Consider the following 21696-nt stretch of genomic DNA (forward strand, 5'->3'; position numbering starts at 1 on the left):
TTCCACCCAGTAATATTGAATTGTCACTGGACAGTCTCCACCTACTGGCTTCCTTCAAGTCCCAGCTAATGCTGAACCTTCCACAGGCAGATTTTCCCAATCCTTCTTCATTTTAGTTCCTTCTCTCTGTTGATTATTTCTAATTTATCCTGTACATAGCCTATTTGTGTATCTTGTCTTCCCCACTAAGCCCTGAGCTCTTGAGACCTGGGGCTGTCTTTAGCCTTTCTTTAGATCCCCCAGCACTTGGCACATAATAGGAAGTTCAAAAATGCCTACTGGACTGGCTGGCTGATTTTAAATTCTAAATTCATGATCCTCCTAAAAATCATATAAGAGATATTTCAGCATGTTGATCATACAGATCAGGTTCTGTGACTAATTTCCAGAAGTCATCGGGCTGCATCAGTTGGAGAATGACTAAATAAATTATGGTATATAATGGAATGGAATATTATTGTTCTATAAGAAATGATCAACAGGTTGATTTCAGAAAAGTCTGGGAAGATCTATATGAATTGATATTAAATGAAGTGAGCAGAAGCAGGAGAACATGGTACACAGCAACAAGATTAGTGATGATCAACTGTATTGGACATGGCTCTTTTCAACAATGAGATGATTTGAAGCAATTCCAATAGACTTGTGATGGAGAGAGCCATCTGCATCCAGAGAGGAAATTATGGAGTTTGGATATGAATCAAAGCATAGTATTTTCATCTTGTCGTTTGTTTGTTTACTTGTTTGTTTTTCTGTCTTGTGTTTCTTTTCCCCTTTTGATCTGATTTTTCTTGTACAGCATGTTGAATATGGACATATGTTTAGAAGAATTACATGTTTAACCTATATCGGATTGCTTGCTATCTAGGGGAGATGGGAGGAAGGAAGGAAGGAGAAAAATCTGGAATACAAGGGTATGTAAAGCTGAATATTGAAAACTATTTTTGTACGTATTTGGAAAAATAAAAAACTATTAAAAAGAAAAGGAAATCATAGAGCTAAGTCAAATCACTGAAAGCTGATTTTCTCATGCCAGTAACCTGACATTGTTTCCTCACTTTAGTAGGCAAACGACCTGAATTCAAATCTAGCCTCTGACACTAGTTGTGTGACCCTAAACAAATCACTTGACTTCTATTTGCCTCAGTTTCTTCAACAGTGAAATGGGGATAACAATAGTACCTATATCACAGAGATGTTGTGAGGAACAAATGAGATATTTGTAAAGAACTTATCCTGGTGTCTGATACACAGTAGATGCTCAATAAATACTTGTTTATTCCTTCCTTCCTCCTTTTTCATCCCAATGCTTTTTCTCCTAAACCATACAGCTTTCTATTCAGAGTAAATGATTTCTTAGTATCATTGATTCAGATCAGGAAAGGGAATTGAAAGTCATTTGGTCTAATCTCATTTTTCAGAGAAAGAATTTAAGACACAGAGAGATAAGATTTGCTAAATGTGACACAAGTAGGAGATGGTGGAATGGTGACTTGAACATGGATGTCTACCAACAAGCATTTATCAAACACCTACTATGTGCCAGATGTTGTCCTAAATGTTGGGGACACAAAGTCAAAAACTCTCTCTGCCTTCAAAGAATTCACCTTGTGCTAGAAGTCTCTAACTTAAAATAAAAAACTGGTCTTTCCATTGTATTGTGCAGGATCCCCAAATAATCTCAGCAGGTAAAAGATAAAGTTTTGTTCTTGGAATAAATAAAACACTACTAGCAAAACTACAAGATGATAGTCACACAATGAGAGTTTTTGTGAAAAAAATCTGGGGATTTAAATGGACTATAAGTTCAAAATAAGCCAAATGGGGTTAATCAGCAAAGAAAACATCAATATAACATCAGGATGTATTAACTGAAGTACTAGACAGAAACTAAAGGATTGAAATTTTTCCATTTAAGAATCAGATGGTCATTTGGCCTTTTAGAATGATTAATAATAATAATGTCACTTTTCTATGGTATTCCATGGGACTTCCTTCGGGTCAGTAGAATGCCATGATATTATTTCCATTTAGAAATGATAAAACTGAAGTTCAGAGTGCAAATGACTCATTCCTAGTCACACAGCAAACACATAACAAAGCTCTGAGTCCAAGTTCTTTCCACCAGTCCATGCTGCCTACCAAGCTGCTCTCACTGGCTCCAGACCATTGTGGTTTCTCAGTTATGATAGATCAGAAAACCTTCTGATTCAGGGAAAGAGGATGGGGGAGGGGGGCAGAAGTACCCTGTGTCTGGGCCTACCCACCCCGGATTTATAAAGTTTCTGTAGGAACAATGGGAAGGAAATAAGGGAGGCAGATGTTCAAATCTATCACTTCCTCTTCTATTCCTCTGATGAGGGCAAAGGTTCTGCTCTTCCAACCAAGACCCAGAGTCAGGAAGATCTCCTACGGACCGGGCTGCTCCTAAGAAGACAAGAGAGACAGAAGAGCCCAGAGTAACATGGCACCTCAGACTGAAAGGGGTGAGGAGCGGGGGATCCCTGGGATGGGAGAAAAGGACAGGTCTCTGGAAAACCAGAACCAGATGGTTAGATCTATCTGAGAAGTCACTAAACCCAGCCCTCTCATAGAAGGAGGGAGGAAGTTAAGGCCCAGGGTCACCCAACGGGTCAGTGGGTGAAATTCAAACCCAGATTGTTCTGACTACCAACCCAAGCCATTATCCACTAAACCAAGTAGCCTCGAGGCTCATTCCCATGAGCCTCATCATTAGGACTGTCTGTTTTTTTTTGGGGGGGGGGTAAGTTTGCCTCTTGAGGAACAAAAGGAAAGCTGAAGTCTAGCCTGTGTCCTCAAATTCTGGTAAAGTAGACGAGACAGCCCCCCTGTAGCCAGAGAAGCTTGGGGCATAAGATGAGCCTAGAGCAATCTGCTTGATATTGGGTCCAGCTCTACTATGTCCAAGCTGAGTGATCTTTGGATCTCAGTTTCTGTATTTATAAAACAGGAAAGGAATGAGTGGATAATGAACCCAAGGGTCTCTAAGGTCCTTTCTCACTCTGACATCCTGTTTCTGGGATTCCTTCTATCTATAGCATGGATTGTCCTTCTTGGCCCTTGCCAGACTATATTGGGAATCTTATATCAAGTTCTGGACTCCAAAGTTTAAGAAGAAAATTGAGAAGCAGGAGATTATTTCAAGGAAGGCAGCCAGGATACTGAAGGGCATTGAGTCTATTTCATATAAGGATTAGGGATTTTTAGTTGATAGAAGACTGGAGGGGTGAATGACAGCTGGGTTCAAGTCTTTAAAAGATTTTTTTTAAAAATCCCTCTGTTGAAGGGATAATACTTGTACTGTTTGATCCCAAGCTACACAATCAGGACCAATAGATGTGAGTTTCAAAAAATCCAATTCAAATCTGATGTCAGGAAAAAACTTCCTTCTAATGATGACGGTTGTTCCAGAGTGGGCAGCTGGGAGAACCATTGAGGGTCCTCCTTCCGTGGCATTTTTCATGCTGAGGATGAATGGCCAATTGTTTATATATGTTTTAGTGGTGATACCTTTTGGATATGAGCTGAACAGATGGATACCTTCTGTGATTCTATGACTCAGACTAGATTGATTCATCAATGGGTGATACTTATCTTGTTTCAGGCCCTGTGTTAAATCAGGGGAGTCAAGAGAAAAATGAAACAGGTCCTGAAATTAAGAACTTTATATATTGTATGAATGGAAATAATATCCAGATAAGCAGAATTAATGTGGATTCGGGGAGCCCAGATTTTTGGATTGGATCTATCAATCCAAGTTGCTAAGAATCAGTTCTTAATCAATCTGGGAGAAGTAAAGTGCTCTGAGTCACTACATGTAATTAGATGGTACTAAAAGGGAATTGTATTCAGATTGCTTGAAAAAATGAGACCCACATCTGGACCTATCTATAAGAGATAAAGGAGTTCTACAAGGAAGAAGTGCAGCTTCCCCCTTTCTTGCAGGGGAAGAATTCCTGTGCCTGATTGTGAGCCAGAGAGCACAACCTTTACATTGACCATGTCACCATAGAGACCATCCCAGATCTGAGAAAGGGCAAAGTAGCCATATCAAGAAAAGGCATTTTCAGGAAGTAAGAAGAAAGAAGTTTAGCTAAGGATTGTGCAAAGGCACAGTTGCTCACAACCTAACATAGAGCATCGTCCCAGAGGATTCATGAGGGTACAATGAGGACAAAAGAACCCCTAATGAGGAAGAGCTATGAGTTACCTTTTAGCCATTTATGTTTGAGTCAACTCCCCCCAGTGAAGTTGTATGTGGGTGGAGAGTGTTTTTGTGCCGATTGTTCTTACTAGAACACCTTAGTAATACCTCTTTTAAAAGCTAATTAAATGTGACTGGCTGGCTGGCAACCAAAAGGAAGCATACTGGATGGGGGCTCGTGAACAAAAGTATTAAGAAAAAAACCATCTTCTCAGAATTATTCTTACTACCTTGAAGTAGAAATTAGGCACCTTCTGACTTTCCAATCTGAGTAATATTGAAGAGAAGTATATCTAGATGAGGAGCCACCTAAGTATATATAAATAAAGTACAAAATACTTTTGAATGAAGATCCCAGCATCTGTGGGCAGCTGGGTAAGAGGACCCTTGAGCTGAGCTCTGAAATAAACTAGTGGGATTGAAAATCAGACATTCTTAGTTGACTGATGAAGCTCAGAGAAGGGAAATTCCTTGCTTCAAGATACACCAAAGCTAGGGATTAAAGACATTACTCCAGGAACATTTTAAGGAACTGAGGCCCAGAAAAGGAAAGTGACTTTCTTGGAGCTGATTCACTAAAGAGTTATCTCTAACAGGCAAATTAGAAGTTTCTCTTTGATGCAAAGAAAAAGGGAAAGATCCTAGAGTGAGATCCAGACTTACTAATCAAGAGCAAGAGGGTTTGTGAGGGTGAGGCTGAGAGTTTGAGTGACTGCAGGGGAGTTAGTCCCTGTGGCCAGGTAGGAATCCACTGGATAGAGAGGAAAGGATAGTGATGGACTCTAGACCTGACATTTCAATGGTATCGGCAACTCCTGGATATAGAAAGTATAGAAATGAAAATTGGTCCTTTCTCTGTAGCTCAGTCTTAGAGAGTTGCATAAAGAAGTGATATCATACTCCAGGATCACCAGACCAGATCATGGGGATCCCCAAAGGCTGCATAGAAAACATGCACATTAACATTATCTATGTTCTCTTTTATTTTTTTATTTTGTTGAATATTCCCCAATTATGTTTTAATCCATTTTGGCTCCATTTGGGACAGTATTGGGGAGCCATTGGGCATGCATTTGATCAGTGGGAGACTAAATGAGTTGTCCAAGGTCACAAAGCCAGTATTTGCCATTCAGTAGGGCCTGAATCCAAATTTTTGTAGTTTTTGGTCTAGTGGATAATGGGTTGGATGGGTAGTCAGAACAATCTGGGTTTGAATTTCACCAAATAACACATTGTGTGACCCTGGACTTTAACTTCCTCATCCACACAATGAGAGGGCTGGGTTTAGTGACTTCTCAGCTATAGTGGGACCCTTGTTTTTGTTCTGTGTCAGTTTTTGTGTCGGAAAGGAAGCCTTCTGAGCTGGCAAGATCCCTAGCAGTGGAGACAAAAATCCTGGGATGGGGTGAGAGGGATAGGGTGGGGGAAAAGTCCTGGTTCTAATTCTTGCAAGCTGTGTCACTGAAGAAAAGTCTCCACTTCTGTCCTTTCCCTGAACACTGAGGGCTGTCCCCTCCAAACTGGCTGACCTCTCTTCTCCTGTCCCTCTCTCTGTGATATTACAATCCCTTGCCCTCAAGGTTGCTGTATTTCTATTTCAGTAATGTTCCGTCATTTGGTTAAGATTAGGCCCATAATAGCAGTTCCCCATGTCACTTCCTCCAACTTTTGAGCATGAAATTATCATTTAGGGAAGTCATACATCTACCAGCTGCTTTGCTTTTGGCAACATCAGAGAACCAGCAAACATTAGGATGCTAGAAGTCCCCAGTCACTAGAATATCAAGGGTTTGTGCTAGATATGTCATGTTTCCCCAGTTCTTCATTTCATTTCTCCTTCAATCTCTCTTTCTTCCTTCCTCGCTTTTTATCCAAATGTTCTTCCTTTATCATACTTCTTGCCCTGAGTAACTGTATTTCTTCAAAAGGGCATATTTTCACACAAGATAATAATGTATAATCAGACCATATACCTATTTTGTTTCTCCAGAGACATAATCTAAGTTACAAAAATCATCCTACCAAGCCTCATAGATATTTAGGAAATAAAATTTTTCTTCTTCTACTGGGATGTTTTGTACTCCTTTTGAAATAGCTAGGTGGCAGAATGGATAGAACATCAGTTTGGGGAGCAAGAAAATCTGGATCCATATCCTTTCTTAGGCACTTATTTGTTGTGCAGCCCTGGAAAAAATCATTTCATCTCTCTGAACCTCAATTTTCTCATCTACAAAATTGGGATAATGGTAGTACCTATGTTACAAGGTGATTGTACAGAATAAATGAGAGATAAGATGCTTTGAACTTCCAAATATTCAACGAACTATCTCTTATTATTTCCCCAGACTTATTTTTAAACATCTGAAAACAGTGTGTGTTATTGATGGCCCTCTTCTTGGAGTTTGCTTTCTAATTAATTCATCTATCTTTTTTCTTCCTGTGTTATAATTCATCCTTTCGAAGGTGTCTGAATTATGGAGAAGTGATCCTCCTCTCATTATCTCTGCCTCCTTTAAGCTTTAGTCAAAAGCTTTTCATTTTCTCTTTCATGTTAACATTTTATTTAAAGTAATATATGTACCATGCTTAGCTAAGACAATTTCAAATGAGCATACAGTATGAGAGCACATTCTAAAACAACGCCTAAAGACTGAACCATTTGGTACCACAGAACAATTGTATGAGACTAATTAACATACTCAAGACTGGAGGTGGAGCCAAGATGGCAGAAAAAAGGCAGCTACTCACCTTAGCTCTCCTCAAACATCTTTAAAAATTCTAGAAAACAATTCCTGGAACAGTAGAACCCACAAAAAGATGGGGTGAAATCATTTTCCAGCCAAAGACACCTTAGAAGGTTAGCAGGAAAGGTTTGTTACACTGGTATGAGAGCAGAGTCCAGCTCAAGCCAAATCATGTCAACACAGCCTTGACCCCGGCAAACCAGGAGCAGATGCTGGGCAGCATCAAGAGCAGCAGCTGCTGCTTCCAGTTAGAAAAGAAGGGGATTGAATAACTGGTCAGAAAGAGATTATAGAAGTCTCCTTGTTAGCAGGGAGGCAGGACTCTATTGTTTTGCTCATACTAGATCTTGGTTGCAGATCTGAGTGTCAGTCTCAGGGCTAAAAGGAGCACTATCACACAAGAACTTGAAGTTATAGTGAAAGAGGAATTCTCGTCACAGTTCCAAGAAAAAATTCCTTGTGATCACTCACAGACCAGCACACGTCAGGTTAGGAATAAACACACATCTCCTTAGATTATACCACTTGGGGAAACTTAAAACTCACAGTTCCCTAGAAATATTTTTGAGAAAAACAATGAAATTTAGGACAACATATCTTCCACCTTGGAAGGAGGGGCTCACTTTAACAAAGAATTAAAAGAAGCAAACTGGAAAAATAAGCAAACAACACAAAAATATTCCGATCATGAAAAGTTACTATGGTGAAAAGGAATATCAAAACACACACACAATACAGAAGAAGATAACAAAGTCAAAGCTCCAACATCCAAAGCTTCCAAGAAAAAAATATGAATTGACCTCAGGTCTTCTTAGAATTTCATAAAGATTTTAAAAATCAAATAAGAGAGATAAAAAAAACTTGGAAGAAAAATGAGAATGACAAAAAAGAATCAACAATTGGTAAAGAAAACACAAAAATACTAAAGAAAATAACACCTTAAAAACTGAAATTTATTAAAGAAATTCAATTTAAGACAACTCTGAGGTACTACTTCACACTGCTCAGATGGACTAGGATGACAGAAAAAGATAATGATAAATATTGAAATGAAAACTGGGATATTAATACATTATTTATGGAGTTGTGAACTAATTCATCCATTCTGGAGAACAATTTGGAAGTATGCCTAAAGGGTTATCAAACTGTGTCTTTGATCCAAAAGTGTTTCAACTGAACCTGTATCCCAAAGAAATTATACAAAAGAGAAAAGGACCCACATGTGCAAAAATGTCTGTAGCAGCCCTTTTTGTATTGGCAAAGAACTGGAAATTGAGCAGATGCCCATCAGTTGGGGAATGGCTGAATAAGTTATGGCATATGAATGTAATGATATATTATTGTTCTATAAGAAATGATCAGTAGGGTATTTCAGAAAAGACTGGAAAGACTTACATGAACTAATACTGAGTGAAGTGAGTAGAACCATGAGAACATTGTACATAGAAACAGCAAAATTATATGATTGATGATCAACACTGATGGACGTGGTTCTTTTCAACATGAGGTGGTTCAGGCTGATTCCAAAAGATTTGTGATGAAGAGAGCCATTTGCATCCAGAGAGAGGACTATGGAGTCTGAATGTGATTCACAACATAGTATTTTTACCTTTGTTGTTGTTGTTTGCTTGCTTGTTTTTTCTTTCTCATTTTTCCCCTTTTGATCTGATTTTTCTTGTGCAGAATGATAAATATGGAAATATGAAAAGAAAAATTGCACATGTTTAACCTATATTGGATTACTTACTATCTAGGGGAGGGGAGAAGAGAGGAAGAAAAATTGGAACACAGAGTTTTGCAAAGGTGAATGTTAAAAATTATCTTTGCATCTATTCTGAAAAATAAAAGGCTATTATTATTTTTTTAAAACCTGAAAAATCCAAATGGTAAAAGAATAAAAAGTCAATTAGGAGAACAATGTCTTAAAAACCAGAATTGACTAAATGAAAAAGGCATAAAAATTCACTGAAGAAAAAAACACTCCTTAAAAAGTAAAATTAACCAAATGTAAAGCAGGTATAAAAGCTCACTGAAGAAAATCATTCCTTAAAATTAGAATTGAGCAAAGAGAAGCTAATAACTATGAGAAATCAAGAAACAATATAAAAAACCTAAAAGAATGAAAAAAATAGAAGACAATGTAAACTATCTCATTGGAAAAACAACCAAGCTAAAAAATAAATGCAAAAGAGATAAGCCAAAAACTATTAGACTCTCTGGAAGACATGATAAAAAAAAGAACATAGACATCATCTTTCAAGAAATTATGAAGAAAACTTCCCTGATATTCTAGAACCAGAGGGTAAAATGGCAAATGAAAGACTCTACTGATAACTTCCTGAAAGAGATCCCCAAATGAGAACTCCCAGGACTAATACAGTCAAATTCTAGAGCCTCCAGGTGAAGGAGAGAATATGTAGATCCACAATCCTGATAACGTATTAAAGAATCAAAGGGCTTGGAATATGATATTCTTGAGGACAAAGGAAGCAGGATAACAACCAACAAATCACCTACCCAGCAAAACTGAGTATAATCCTTTAGAGGAAAAATTAATATTCAACAAAATAGAGGACTTTTAAGCATTTTTCCTATTTCAAATTTAAAATTAAATATAAAATAATAAAAAATAGAGAAAGAAAAAAGGCAGAAAAAGCAAGACAGCACATTGTCATGTGTCCAGCAGAACAATAGGGGAGATTTAAAATAAATTACAATACATTTCCATTTCAAGAAACCATATATAATAACAGAAGACATTATATTCATGACCTCCCATTTTCTTTTTACTTCCTTGGAGGATATTTGTTTATTCTCTGCTGTGTGTTTTTTAGTTTATTCTTTTTTTCCTCTTTCATTCTTCCAATCTCCCAGAAGCAAGCTACAATCATACCCTGAGTACATATAAAAATACAAATATCTGTATACACACAAACATACATCTACATGCACACACATACATAGACATATGTATTTATGCATACATAACACAGACACGCATACCCAGATATACATAGCTACTATGACTGATGTGTCAATTTCTCTTTTGATTGAATATTTAAGTTTGACTTTATTTGAGATAATGATAACTAGCCTGATTTTTCCCCCTAATAAAATCTATTACTAATTCTTGTTAATACTTTTGTTCTACTCTATAACTTGTCAAGGCAAGTATTACTTAACCTCCTCTCTCCCTTACATCTCCCTTTACTCCTCCCTCTTTATCCTATTCCCATTAAGCTATAGATGTTGTCCCAATGCCATAAATCTGCACATCCTACTATAACACACCTTTACCTAATTTCTTTTGTGAATAGGTTTTCAGAACTACCATGCCTCCTGCCCTATCTACAACTTCTATGTTGTTTCTTCCTCTGCATCTCATTCATGTGGCATAATTACTATTTTTGTCTTTTCCTAGTCAGTTTTGCTTTTTAGAATCAGATTATACTCAGCTCTGTTTCAATCTTTCTTTAGAGCTATCCAATTACTGATGTCAATTTTAGACATATGGTTTACATTTCCACATATAAAACATAAACAGTTTGTTCTTGTTGAGTCCCTTGAAATTAATCTCTGATGTTGGCTCTTATGTGCTAAATTTTCCACTGAATTCAGATTTGTTGAGACAAAATCCTGAAAATCCTTGAGTTCGTTGGATTTCCTTTTTTCATTCAATATTATGTTTAATTTTGCTGGATAGATTTTTGGTAGCAGGGACTAGTTCTTTTAATGAAAATAACATTCCAAAAACATGCAGTCTTTTATTGTAACTGATGATAAATTCTGTACAATTCTAATTGTAGCTCCAGAACATTTGAATTTTTTGGGTTTTTTTCTTGTAAAATTTTCTCTTTAATCTGGGAGTTTTGAAATTTAGCCATAGTGTTTCTATGTGTTTTCCTTGTAAGATCACTTTGAGGTGATGATCAGTGGATTTTTTTCTATTTCTACTTTCCCCTCTTATTTTATCATTTCAAAATAATTTTCTCTGATTATTTCTTGTATTATTGTGTAAAGATTCTTTTTTTGGTCACAGCTTTCAGGTAGCCCAGTTATTCTTGTTTTCTTTTCTTGATCTGTTCTTCAGATCTGTTGTTTTTCTTATAAAATGTTTCACATTCTCTTCTAGTTTTTCATTCTTTAAATTTTGTTTTGTTATTTCTTGGTCTCTCATATCTTCATTGGCTTCCCCTTGCCCAATTCTAATTTTCAAAGAATTATTTTCTTCTTTAAGACTCTGTATCTTCTTTTTCTAATTGGCTGACTTTCTTTTCATTTTCTTTTTAGTTTTTTTTTTTTAGTTTTTCCTCAGTCTTTCTCATTTGATTTTTAAAGTCTTCTATAAATTCTTTTATAGGTAGGTATCCATTTAAGCTTTTTTTTTTTACTTCAATGTCCTCTTCTGAAGTGAATAGAAGCTTTCACCTCTCAAACAGCATGAGAAGTCCAGAGTCTCAAGTCTGGGAGGACTGAGGGAAACTCGGTTGATTCAGATTCAAGTCTAGCTATGCTGCTGAGACTCAACATTGGGCAAGAAGGAACCAGCATACATTGCAGACACAGTAGAGCAGGGATGTTGCTTACTGCAGGCACTTGCAGAAGTGTAGAGTTCTTGATTTGGGGTTCCAGGTCAAAAGAGAGAAACGAATTAAACCCAGAGATACAATCCCCTCCCACCACCCTAGGATCAGAGGTACTTACACTATTAAGCTTTTATTTAAAAAATGAGCATGAAAAGGAGAAAGAATCTAACCATAAAAACTTATTATGGAAATAGAAAAGACAGATGTTCACCTTCACATTTAATGCATTGTTGATGGAGTTGTGAACTAATTCAATCATTCTTTAAAGCATTTTGGAACTATGCCTAAAGATCTATAAAACCATACATATCCTTTGACCTAGCAATACCATTATTAGATCTGTATCCAAAAAGAAATTTTTTACAAAGGAAAAGAATCTTTATATCAAAAAATAATTACAGTAGCTCCTTTCTGGTGACAAAGAATTGGAAATTGAGGAGTACCCATCAATTGGAGAATGGCTGAACAAATTGTGCTATGTTGTGGTGATGGAATATTATTGAGATATATAAAATAACAAGCAGGATGTTTCTCAGAAAAACCTGGAAAGACATGAGCTGATGCAAAGGAAAACACACTGTACATAAAGTAACAGCAATATTGTAAGATGATAAACTATGAATGACTTAGCTAGTCTCAGAAATATAATGATCCAAGATAACTCTGAAGGACTTGTGTTGAAAAATATTATCCATCTCTAGACAAAGAATTGATGGTTTCCAAATACAAAATGAAGCATATTTTTTTTACTTTATTTTTCTTGACATTTTTTGTTTTGGTCTATGTTTTCTTTCACGACATGACTAATATATAAATATGTTTTGCATGAGTATATATGTATAACCTATATATTAAATTGTTTGCCTTTTCTGTTTCTAGAATATTGGGGCAGTTTTCTTTAATGAGCTCTTGTAGAATGCTATCCAGGCTCTTTTTTTATCTTGGCCTCCAGGTAGACTAATAATTTTAAAATTGTCTCTCCTGAATCTATTTTCCAGGTCGGCTATTTTCCCAAGGAGGTATTTCACATTTTCTTCCCTTTTTTCATTTTTTTTAGTTTGACTGATTCTTGCTATCTCACAGAGTTTTTAGTTTCCATTTGTTCTGTTCTAGCTTTTAATATGTGATTTCCTTCAGTTAGCTTTTGCATCTCTTTTTCCTTTTGGTTAATTCTACTTTTAAGGATTTATTTTCTTCGAACAATTGTATTTCCTCCTTTTCCAAGCTGTTAACTCTCTCTTGTATACTTCTCATTTCCTTTCTCATTTTTTCTTCTGTTTTTCTTATTCGCCTTTTAAAGATTTTATGAGCATTTCCAAGAAGCCTCTTTGGGCTTGAGACAAATTCATATCACTCTTCGAGATTTTCTCTGTGGATATTTTATCCTTGTCTAAAATGGTCTTCCCAATCACCATCATAGCTTTCTATGGTCTAGTTTCTTTTCTGTCTCTTACCCATTTTCTTTCTTTTCTTTTGGTATTTCTTTGTTTTTTACTTTTGTGGTTGAGCTCTGCTCCTGGAGCAAAGGGAGAGTTGTTCCAAGCTTCCTGTGCAACTCTGAGTTTTGGCTCAGAGGCTAGCTTTGACTGCTCTTTTCAGGAAGCAGCCTGGTTTCCCAGAATTTGCCTTCTGAGCTGGGACTGAGGCTACCGCATTGATTTGCTCCTGTACTGAACCAGGACTGAGGGTCTTAGCTGCTGATTTTCTGTGATCAAGACCCTCTCACCAGCTTTCCCAGAATCTGTCTGTTCAGCACCCTTTTAGCCCCGGTGAGATTGACCTTTCTTGAAGTTCTTGTAGTCTATCTTGAACTGGAGAGAGGTTTCATTCTGCCAGACTGTTCAGAAGCTCAGTTTCATGTAGTTTTTGAGGAAAACAGGGAGAACTCGAGCAGCTTCCTGGCGTCACTCTGCCCTCTTCACACCCAGAAATGGGAATTGTTTGCCTTCTCAGTGGAGAAAGAGGTGTGAGGAGGGAGAAAGGGAGAAAAATTGGAACTCAAAACTTTTAAAAACAAATGCTAAAAATTGTTTTTACAAATAACTTAAGAAAAATAAAATACTAAATGAAATTTTTAAAAAGATGCACAGAGCTGAAAATGACTGTTTCATTCTCATCATAAAAACTCACATTTTCCAATGCACTTAATTCACTCTTTTAAAGCCAAGTATAGCATTATCTAGTCACTTTGATGGATAGGAAGGTATACCTAGAATTAATCAACATTTCTGGTTTTTAAGTAGATTCAACTTAGGATTCATTCCTTGTGACAAGTGAGGGGGAAAAAACTATTTACATTTTTTCTGAAATGCAAAATTAGATTTTTCCAGAGATGCTTGAGATATACTTTCCAAAGATGTTTGCCCTTTGTAATATGGAGCCTTCCTATATTTTTCAGTGTTCTCACACCTTAGTCTTTTCCATGTATCTTGTGATCCAATGATATGAGCCTTGTTGTTGTTGCTCACATAAGAGCCTCCTAACATATTTTCAGTTTTCTAGAATCCTTGTGACCCCATTTGGGTTTTCTTAGCAAAGATACTGGATGGTTGGCCATTTCCTTCTGCAGTTCAATTTACATATGGGGAAACTGAGGCAATCAGGATAAAGTCACTTGTCTAGGCTCACATAGCTAGTGAGTGTCTGAGGCTACATTTGAACTCAGGAAGGTGAGTCTTCCTGACTCCAGGCCCAGTGCTCTATTAATACACTGGGCCACCTAGCCCATATGTCCTATTATATAGCTTTTTTATAATCCATGCCTGAAATGGATTCTCATTATCTCCACTCCTGGCTACCTTCAAACCTCAGCTGATATCCCATGTTCTACAGGAAGCCTTTCCTGATCTTCCTTATGTTAGTACATTCCATCTGTGATTATATATTTGTATATATCCTGCTATATGTAGTTGTTTGCATTGTCTTCCCTGTGAGACTGTGAGCTCCTTGAGGACAGGTGTTGATTGACACATTTTTGTAGCCTCAGAACTTAGCACTTTGCCTGACAAGCACTTGATAAATGTTTAATTTGACTTGATTCCCACATTGTCATTATAATCTAAGGCAGTGCTGATCCTGGAGCTAGGAAAACCTGAATTCAAATCTGGCCTCTGGGAAAATCATTAGACCTCTGTTTGCCTCAGTTTTTTTATCTGTAAAATAAGAGTAATAAATCCCCTGCCTCCCAGAACTGGTGTGAGAATCAAACGTGATATTTGTGAAGTACTTTGCCCATCTTCAACTACTCCCTAAATTCTAGCAATCGGGGTTATCTAGAGAATCCAAAAGTAAAACCCACAGGACTGAAGGGGTAGTGACAATACCAGGCACTTTCTCTTTCTGCCAAATCACAGCATTGAAACTCTCATGAAAATAAACAAAATCTCATGGCCAGCTTTATGGATCGATGATTTACAGTATCATGCTCATAATCTGACTATTTATAGGAATAATTTTAAAAACAAACACCACTAGAATCCGACCTTCTTCATGAATTTTTAAATAGCCTGACTTGATCATAAATTCCCTAAACCAGAGATTTTACTTAAAAGTTCAGACCTGAGTCAGATTTTTAGGGCAAAGTTTGGCTCCTGGAAATAGGCATTTATATTGATGAAAGAGAAATGTCTTGAGATCTTCTGCTGCAAAGGCTACTAATATTCAGCATGGCATTATCTTACTTAAACATAAGAGGAAGCCTCAGTATTTTTCCCTAGAAATTCATATTCTTTTTTTCTTTCTTTTCTTTTTTTCTTTTTCTTTCTTTTTTTTAGAATTTCATATTCTTAACAATATTTTCCATGGTTTTTTTCTGGTGGTATCATGAATTTATTTGTCCCTACACAAAACACCAGAAGTATGTAATAATTATGAAATTTGACAGGTCTCCAAAAGTTCTCCATCATGATCCAGATACTTGTCATGAAAAGAAAAGAATCTCTTTTGTTTATGTGAGGAAAAAAATATATATTCCTTAGAATGAAAAGATTAACCACCTGCTTCATGTCTTCTCCTGTTGACCCTTACTACTCGCTTGAAATCATCATCACTCTAAACCATCAAGAAGCTGCTTTCTCCAGAGACAGCTCAATTCCCCCTCTCCAGAAAAAGCCTTAAATCTATCAGTTCCAGAAGGTCAGAATTATTTCTTCTTCCCTTCCTTCCCAGTGTGTCATTCCTTCACCCTCCCGTCCCATTGCATAGGTGAGAATTTCTTTTGTGCCTTCTCACCTCCTTTTATTCTAGGGTTTTTCCTTGAAGCACTTTTTATATTCTTTCAAGTAACACTTCATTTTTCCTGACAACTTGGAAAGTAAATATCTATTTCTCCAGCCCTTTCACTTTCACCATCACACATCCTTTTTAGGTCACAGCAAAATCCTCCTTGCCCTTTATATATGTTTGAAGTAAGGTCCATGGTTTTGGGTCTTCCCCTTTACTTGCCCTGATGGCTGACTGGGTGTAGCAGTTTGCCACATATATCTTCTGCATGATTGCTCCATCCTGGGAGACTCATGACCAAAATGTTTCACAGTTGACCCTTTCCTTTTCCAGAAATAGACTGCTGCAATCTGTTGAGCCTTTATTTGGATATTAAGATATTATTGTCATGACAACACAGATAGAAGCAAAAAACTCGATCACTAAGCACACACTCATTTATTTAATTAGATCTGTCCACATTTTCCTCCTGCAAGGTACCTCTATCACTGTAGTGCAGTTAGAGGAAGGCAGGAGAGCGTTTGGCTAAATTTATTTAGCAGTAAATATAAGGCAGAAGCACATAATACAGAAGGAATCATTTAGCTCCTTGGGGACTCGGTTTCTTTAACTGTACACAAAGAGAAAGATGGCATCCAAACCCCTCCCACACCCCAATTCTGGAACTCTGGACGTTCATCGTTTCCCCGTTTCTGAAATCCTGGAGTTGGACCAGAGTGGGGCCAAACTAGAACAACCAGAAATAAATAGCAAATCAGATTACTTAATTAGAGCAACCTGCTTACTCTCCTTGGAGCAGTCAGGGAAGGATGGACACAAGCAGACCCCAGATCATTTTAACACCTCACATCAAGCTACCTCTTCCTTCCTCTACAGACTCTGGCTAATTTTTCCCTATAGAATAGAACTGAAACTTCCTAGGCAAGCTTTCTGGGCCCTACAATTCGTGGCTCCAACTTAGCCGCCAATGGCCCTCATCAGGAACCTTCTTTGGCCAAAGAAGGATCTTTCTCATCATCCTTAGAACATAGGTTCTTTTTCTTGTTCTAGCCACTCCAACCACTCCATCAGTCAGATCCACGATGCTCACTCTCTCACTGATGAATGTCTGACTTCTCCAGTAGAGGGCAAGTCTTCCCCATTTCTTAGTTCCCACTATGCTTCAAGTTGGGACTAGCCTGTTAACATAGTAACCTCCAGAGTCTTGTATGATGTTACATGAATATTTCTTCTCTCTCATACTCCTTGAGAGCAACAACACTGCCTTCTATTTGGGATCAAGATCTGAAACTGGAAAGGATCTCAGAAGCCATCAGGTTCCATACTTTTACAGCTTCCAGATAAAATTTCATACTTTTACAGATGAGGAAAGTGAGATACAGAGGTGAAGTGACTTAAATAAGATCACACAACTAGTAAGGCACCCAAGGTGGGTTTTGAACCCAAAACCTCTAACTCCAGAATCAAAATTCTTTCCACTATGTCATTATGTGACCTCCCTTTTCTGTCTCTACAGTATCCAGTACTCCGTCTTTCTGTCTGTCTCTCTGTGTCTCTGTCTCTGTCCTGACATGGAATATTTGTGTTTTCCTGGGCAGGCTTATTAGCTTTCTCAAAAAATTGCCATGAAGACTTAAGTGGGTCATATCAGGGAAAGAGATGGGACAGTAATTATAGTAGTCCCAATTCTATTCAACAAATATTTGGAGGTGAGACTTTTAAATGATGCTAATGCTATACAGTTATCTGTGTTTGGGTATTATCCCACTTTTTAAAGATGAGAATTAGGTCTTCTCTAAACTTTCTTCTTCCCCCGGGCCCTGACATGAAGCCCTGCACACTGAAGGTGCTTACTAATGTGCTCTGACTACAAGAAATACTTCATTTGCTGAGTGAATGAAGGCACTCCTTGTGTGCAGAACAGTGGGCTAGGCAGTTTGTACATCCAAAAGTCATGGTAAGACATGGCCCTTGTACTTGTAGAGTTCGGAGACTGGTGAGGGATCAGGCACCAATTATGAGAAGCTCTAATGTACCATCATCCAGGACCAAAGCATCCTAGAGGTATACTATGAAGGGTCATGGGATTGCAGGGGCAAAAATGGCTGTCAGCAACAGGGGAAATCAGAGGAGGCTTCCAGGAGGAGAAGGGAGTTTGAGTTGGCTTCTCAAGGATGGCTAGGACTCCAATGGGAAATGAAAAGGGTGGTGATTTCAGGGATAAGGAGAGCACAACAAAAGGCACTGAGCCAGGAGTTCGCTGTATTTACTCAGGCAGGGAGTTGGGCCGGTAGCAAAGAGCGGTCCAGGTTAGCTGGAGCATAAGCTCTATTGAGGGGATGGGGGATAATTTGGGCTAAGACTTGAGAATGAAAAATATTGATAGACTGTACAAGGTAACAGACAGAGATCCATTGACTTTTTTGAGAAGAGGAAGAACAGAGAAAGACTGAAGGCTAGCAGGTAACTGTGTCGTCTCATGCGTGAATCCGATACAAATAAAAAGAGGAAACAAAATATAATGATAGCAGTTACATTTATTTTGCATTTAAATTTTGCCCAGCACTGTTAGGTATGTTATCTGGATACATAAATAATTTCTGACAAAAACCTCGGCCCTTGGTCTCTCTTAGAGATATTGTGAGTTAGTGGAAAAAACTTTATATTTGGATTCAAGGGACCTGGGTCCAAACACCACTGTGACATTTACTCTCCAAACCTCACCTATGTTCCTTATTATTTCTGTGACTTTGGACAAGATTCTTCACATCAGTCAAATGAAGGTGCGATCAGATTAGTTTGCCCCTTCCAGGCCTAAAATACTGATCTTACAGTCAAGATATGGAAGTAGTGGAAATGCCGGGTGGATTCAGAACTTGGAAGTCATGGCCCCCAAACCCTGCTAATAACCCTTTTTTCTCTCTCCCTTGTCCAGGCTTCAGGAAGCTAAGGATCATCCAAACTGTCCTGTCACTCTTGGTTCTTGCCTTGGCTACTGCTCTTAAAGTTGTGGTTATTCTCTGTAAGTTCTCATCTTACCAGCATGTCCCATACTTCTTTCTCTCATCACTCTGGGACAAAACATCAGAGAAAATGGAAGGAGGGAGCAGAGTCTAACCAGGGGTCCTCAAACTTTTTAAATAGGGAGCCAGTACACTGTCCCTCAGACTGTTGGAGGCCGGACTATAGTAAAAACAAAAACTTTGTTTTGTGGGCCTTTAAATAAAGAAATTTCACAGCTCTGGGTGAGGGGGATAAATGTCCTCAGCTGCTGCATCTGGCCCGCCGGCCATAGTTTGAGGACCCCTGGTAGACTGACATGGGAGTGGAGAATCATTCGGGCTCCACAGATACCCCTTCTGCTCATTCTCATAGATTAAAAAAGTCAAAGGCACATGGAATTCTAATAGATCAGTTACTTATTAGACCCCTATTGTATGTCAGGCATTCTGCCTGCAAAATGAAAAATTGAGAATCCTTGCCCTCAAGGAGCTGACATTTTGTCAGTATAAACAACAAATACTCCTTAATGTAAACCCAACACACAAAGTAATTTTGGGTTGTGTGTGTGGAGGGAAGCCCCAAGTATATGGGGGGAGGGATCAGGAAAGATCTCCTGTAGGATATGACTTTGAGTTGAGCCTTGAAAGACTGTGGGCAGCTGGATGGCACCATAGTGCACAGAGCACCAGCCTGGAGTCAAGAGGAATTGAGTTCAAATACAGCTTCAGACTCTGCCTCGCTGTGTGACCCTGGGAAAGTCACTTCACCTGGTTTGCCTCAGCTACCTCATCTGTAAAATGAGACAGAGGGGGGGAAATGGCAAACCTCTCCAGTATTTTTGCCAAAAACAACAACATGAAAAACCAAAAGGTGTTGGAATCTTTACAAATTGTTAAGCCATTGGAGTTGATTTGATCTTACAAGGAGATGTTATGGGGCAGAACTTGAAACAAGGTACTAAGTGAAATTGAGCCCTTGGAGTTGATTTGAAAAGATTCCAACAAAAAGGAGCCATGAAGAGTCAGACACAGCTGGAAAATGACTGAACAACAATGAAAGGATTCTAAGAAGAGAGAGTATGTGCCAGGAATGGGAGATGAACCCCAAAAGGCTCTGAGACGGGAGACGCAAAGTTACATTAGAGGAACGAAGAGGAGGTCGGTTTGGCCGAATAGGACCCGGAAACTGACTAATGGTCCAGGGATTCGTAGGATGGCAGCGGGAGAGGCAGATCTTTCCAACTTTCTTTGGCACCGTGTTGTCTCCCTTATCCCTTTATGTGGTGTTCCTCCCAATAGGATGTAAAGCTGAGGGTTACAGGTCTTAATTCGATAGACATAATTTGTCAGGCTGATAATCATTATTGCCTTCTCCTTTCTATTGCTTTGTCTCTCAGTTTTTAATCATTTTTAATAATCAGCCAACTGTTACAATAATTCTCTGTCTCTGTCTCTGTATTTCCCTCCTCCTCTATCTTTCTGTCTGTCTCTTTGTATCTCTATCTCTGTATATCTCTGTCTCTCTGTCTCTTTCTCTCCCTCCCTCCCTCCTCTCCTCCCTCTCTTTCTCTGTATCTTTCCCTCCTTCTCTGTCTCTGTTTGTCTCTCTATCTCTCTGTCTCTCTTCCTCCCTCTCTGCCTCCTTTTCTTCTTATTATTCTGTTTCTCTCTGTGTGTCTCTCACATACTCTCTCTCTCTTTCTCCTCTCCATCTGTTTCTCTGTGTCTCTGACTCTATCTCTCTCTGCGTTTTTGTCTCCATCTCTGTTTCTGTCTCTCTCTCATTCTCTCTGTTTTTTTCTGTCTCTCTCTCTCTCTCTACTTTTCTCTCATTCTTCTCTCTCTCTGTCTCTGTCTCCTTTCTTCTCTTTGTCTCTCTGTCTCTCCTTCCCTCTCTTCCTCTTCCTCCTCCTCTCTCCTCTTTCTAAAAATCTAGAGATAATGTAGTGAGACCCCTCTTCTGGTGCTTTATGGAGTTTAAATTAAATAAAAAGTTAGGAATATAATCACAATAGTTCAGAGCTTCCAGTTTGAAAATAGCTAATAGTGTCTCAGCCTTAACTTAAATGAATGCTTAAGTCTAGTTAATGACCAGCCTCTATCACTGAGGAAAAGTTGAAGTTGCCAAAATCATAGATGTAAAAAATGAGTGGAGCGTATTCCAGACACTGAGAGGGGAAGTTGGTAGAAGAAAAAAGTTTTTCTGGATGCTTTCCTTAGTCCTTGCAATAGTCAGTACAATAAGCAGCTTCATCCGCAGTTTTCTGACCCAAGACACCTCAGTGACCCTCCTTGATGTCTCCCTGCTGGGCTCCAGCTGAACCCTATTTTTTCCTTGTTTTCATATCTTGTCCCTCTGACACCATTTCTTGATGGCTCCATTCCTGAGCTCCTTCTTCCCCTCAATTTGTCTCATAAAGACTGTTTGTGCCTCTTTTAAGAACTCAGGAACTGGACTCAATCCACCATTCTAGTCAAAGCTCTAGATGGCTTCAGATCATTCTTAGGACCCAAGTGGAAAGTTCACCCTTTCCAGCTGCAAGGTCTAGGATGGCGGTCGGTTCCCAGTTCTCTGCTCCAGGGCCTTCTCTGCTTACTGAGTTACTGACTAACCCCCTCTGTGGGCTTCCATCTCCCTAATGCCTTGCCCCTGTGATTCTAGATCTTCAAGGGAAAAATGATCAACTGGAGAGGGCCAAGGTCTCCAACACAGCTCTACAACTGCAAAACCGTGAGTCTCTTCCCCTTCCCCGCACCCTCTGCCCTGACTTCCAACTCCTGCCCAGGTCCTTCACCCCTCAAGTTTGAGTCTCACTTGGAAATGTATCTGAGATGCAGACCACCTGATCTTCCTCTGCCAGCTTCCTCACGTTACGGCCACTTCAGAAAAATGGAGGAAGTGAAAAGTACTTTATCCC

At 38.6% G+C, this 21696-nt stretch overlaps 1 protein-coding gene across 2 annotated transcripts in view; it reads left to right on the top strand.

Annotated features, from left to right (window-relative positions):
* Nucleotides 1-2139: 2139 nt before the first annotated feature.
* LOC111718887 (C-type lectin domain family 4 member K) overlaps nucleotides 2140-21696 on the top strand; it is a 22722-nt gene continuing 3165 nt past the window's right edge. Inside the window, exons 1-3 of one of the 2 annotated variants that reach the window (XM_023495629.2) lie at nucleotides 2140-2486; nucleotides 18712-18798; nucleotides 21441-21509. In XM_023495629.2, the coding sequence (XP_023351397.1) occupies nucleotides 2465-2486; nucleotides 18712-18798; nucleotides 21441-21509 (178 nt within the window). In that variant the 5' untranslated portion in view covers nucleotides 2140-2464. The remainder of the gene's footprint in view (nucleotides 2487-18711; nucleotides 18799-21440; nucleotides 21510-21696) is intronic. The other variant, XM_023495630.2, reaches the window with a different exon arrangement.

The sequence above is a fragment of the Sarcophilus harrisii genome, chromosome 2 (assembly GCF_902635505.1).
Source record: "Sarcophilus harrisii chromosome 2, mSarHar1.11, whole genome shotgun sequence".
NCBI lineage: Eukaryota > Metazoa > Chordata > Mammalia > Dasyuromorphia > Dasyuridae > Sarcophilus > Sarcophilus harrisii.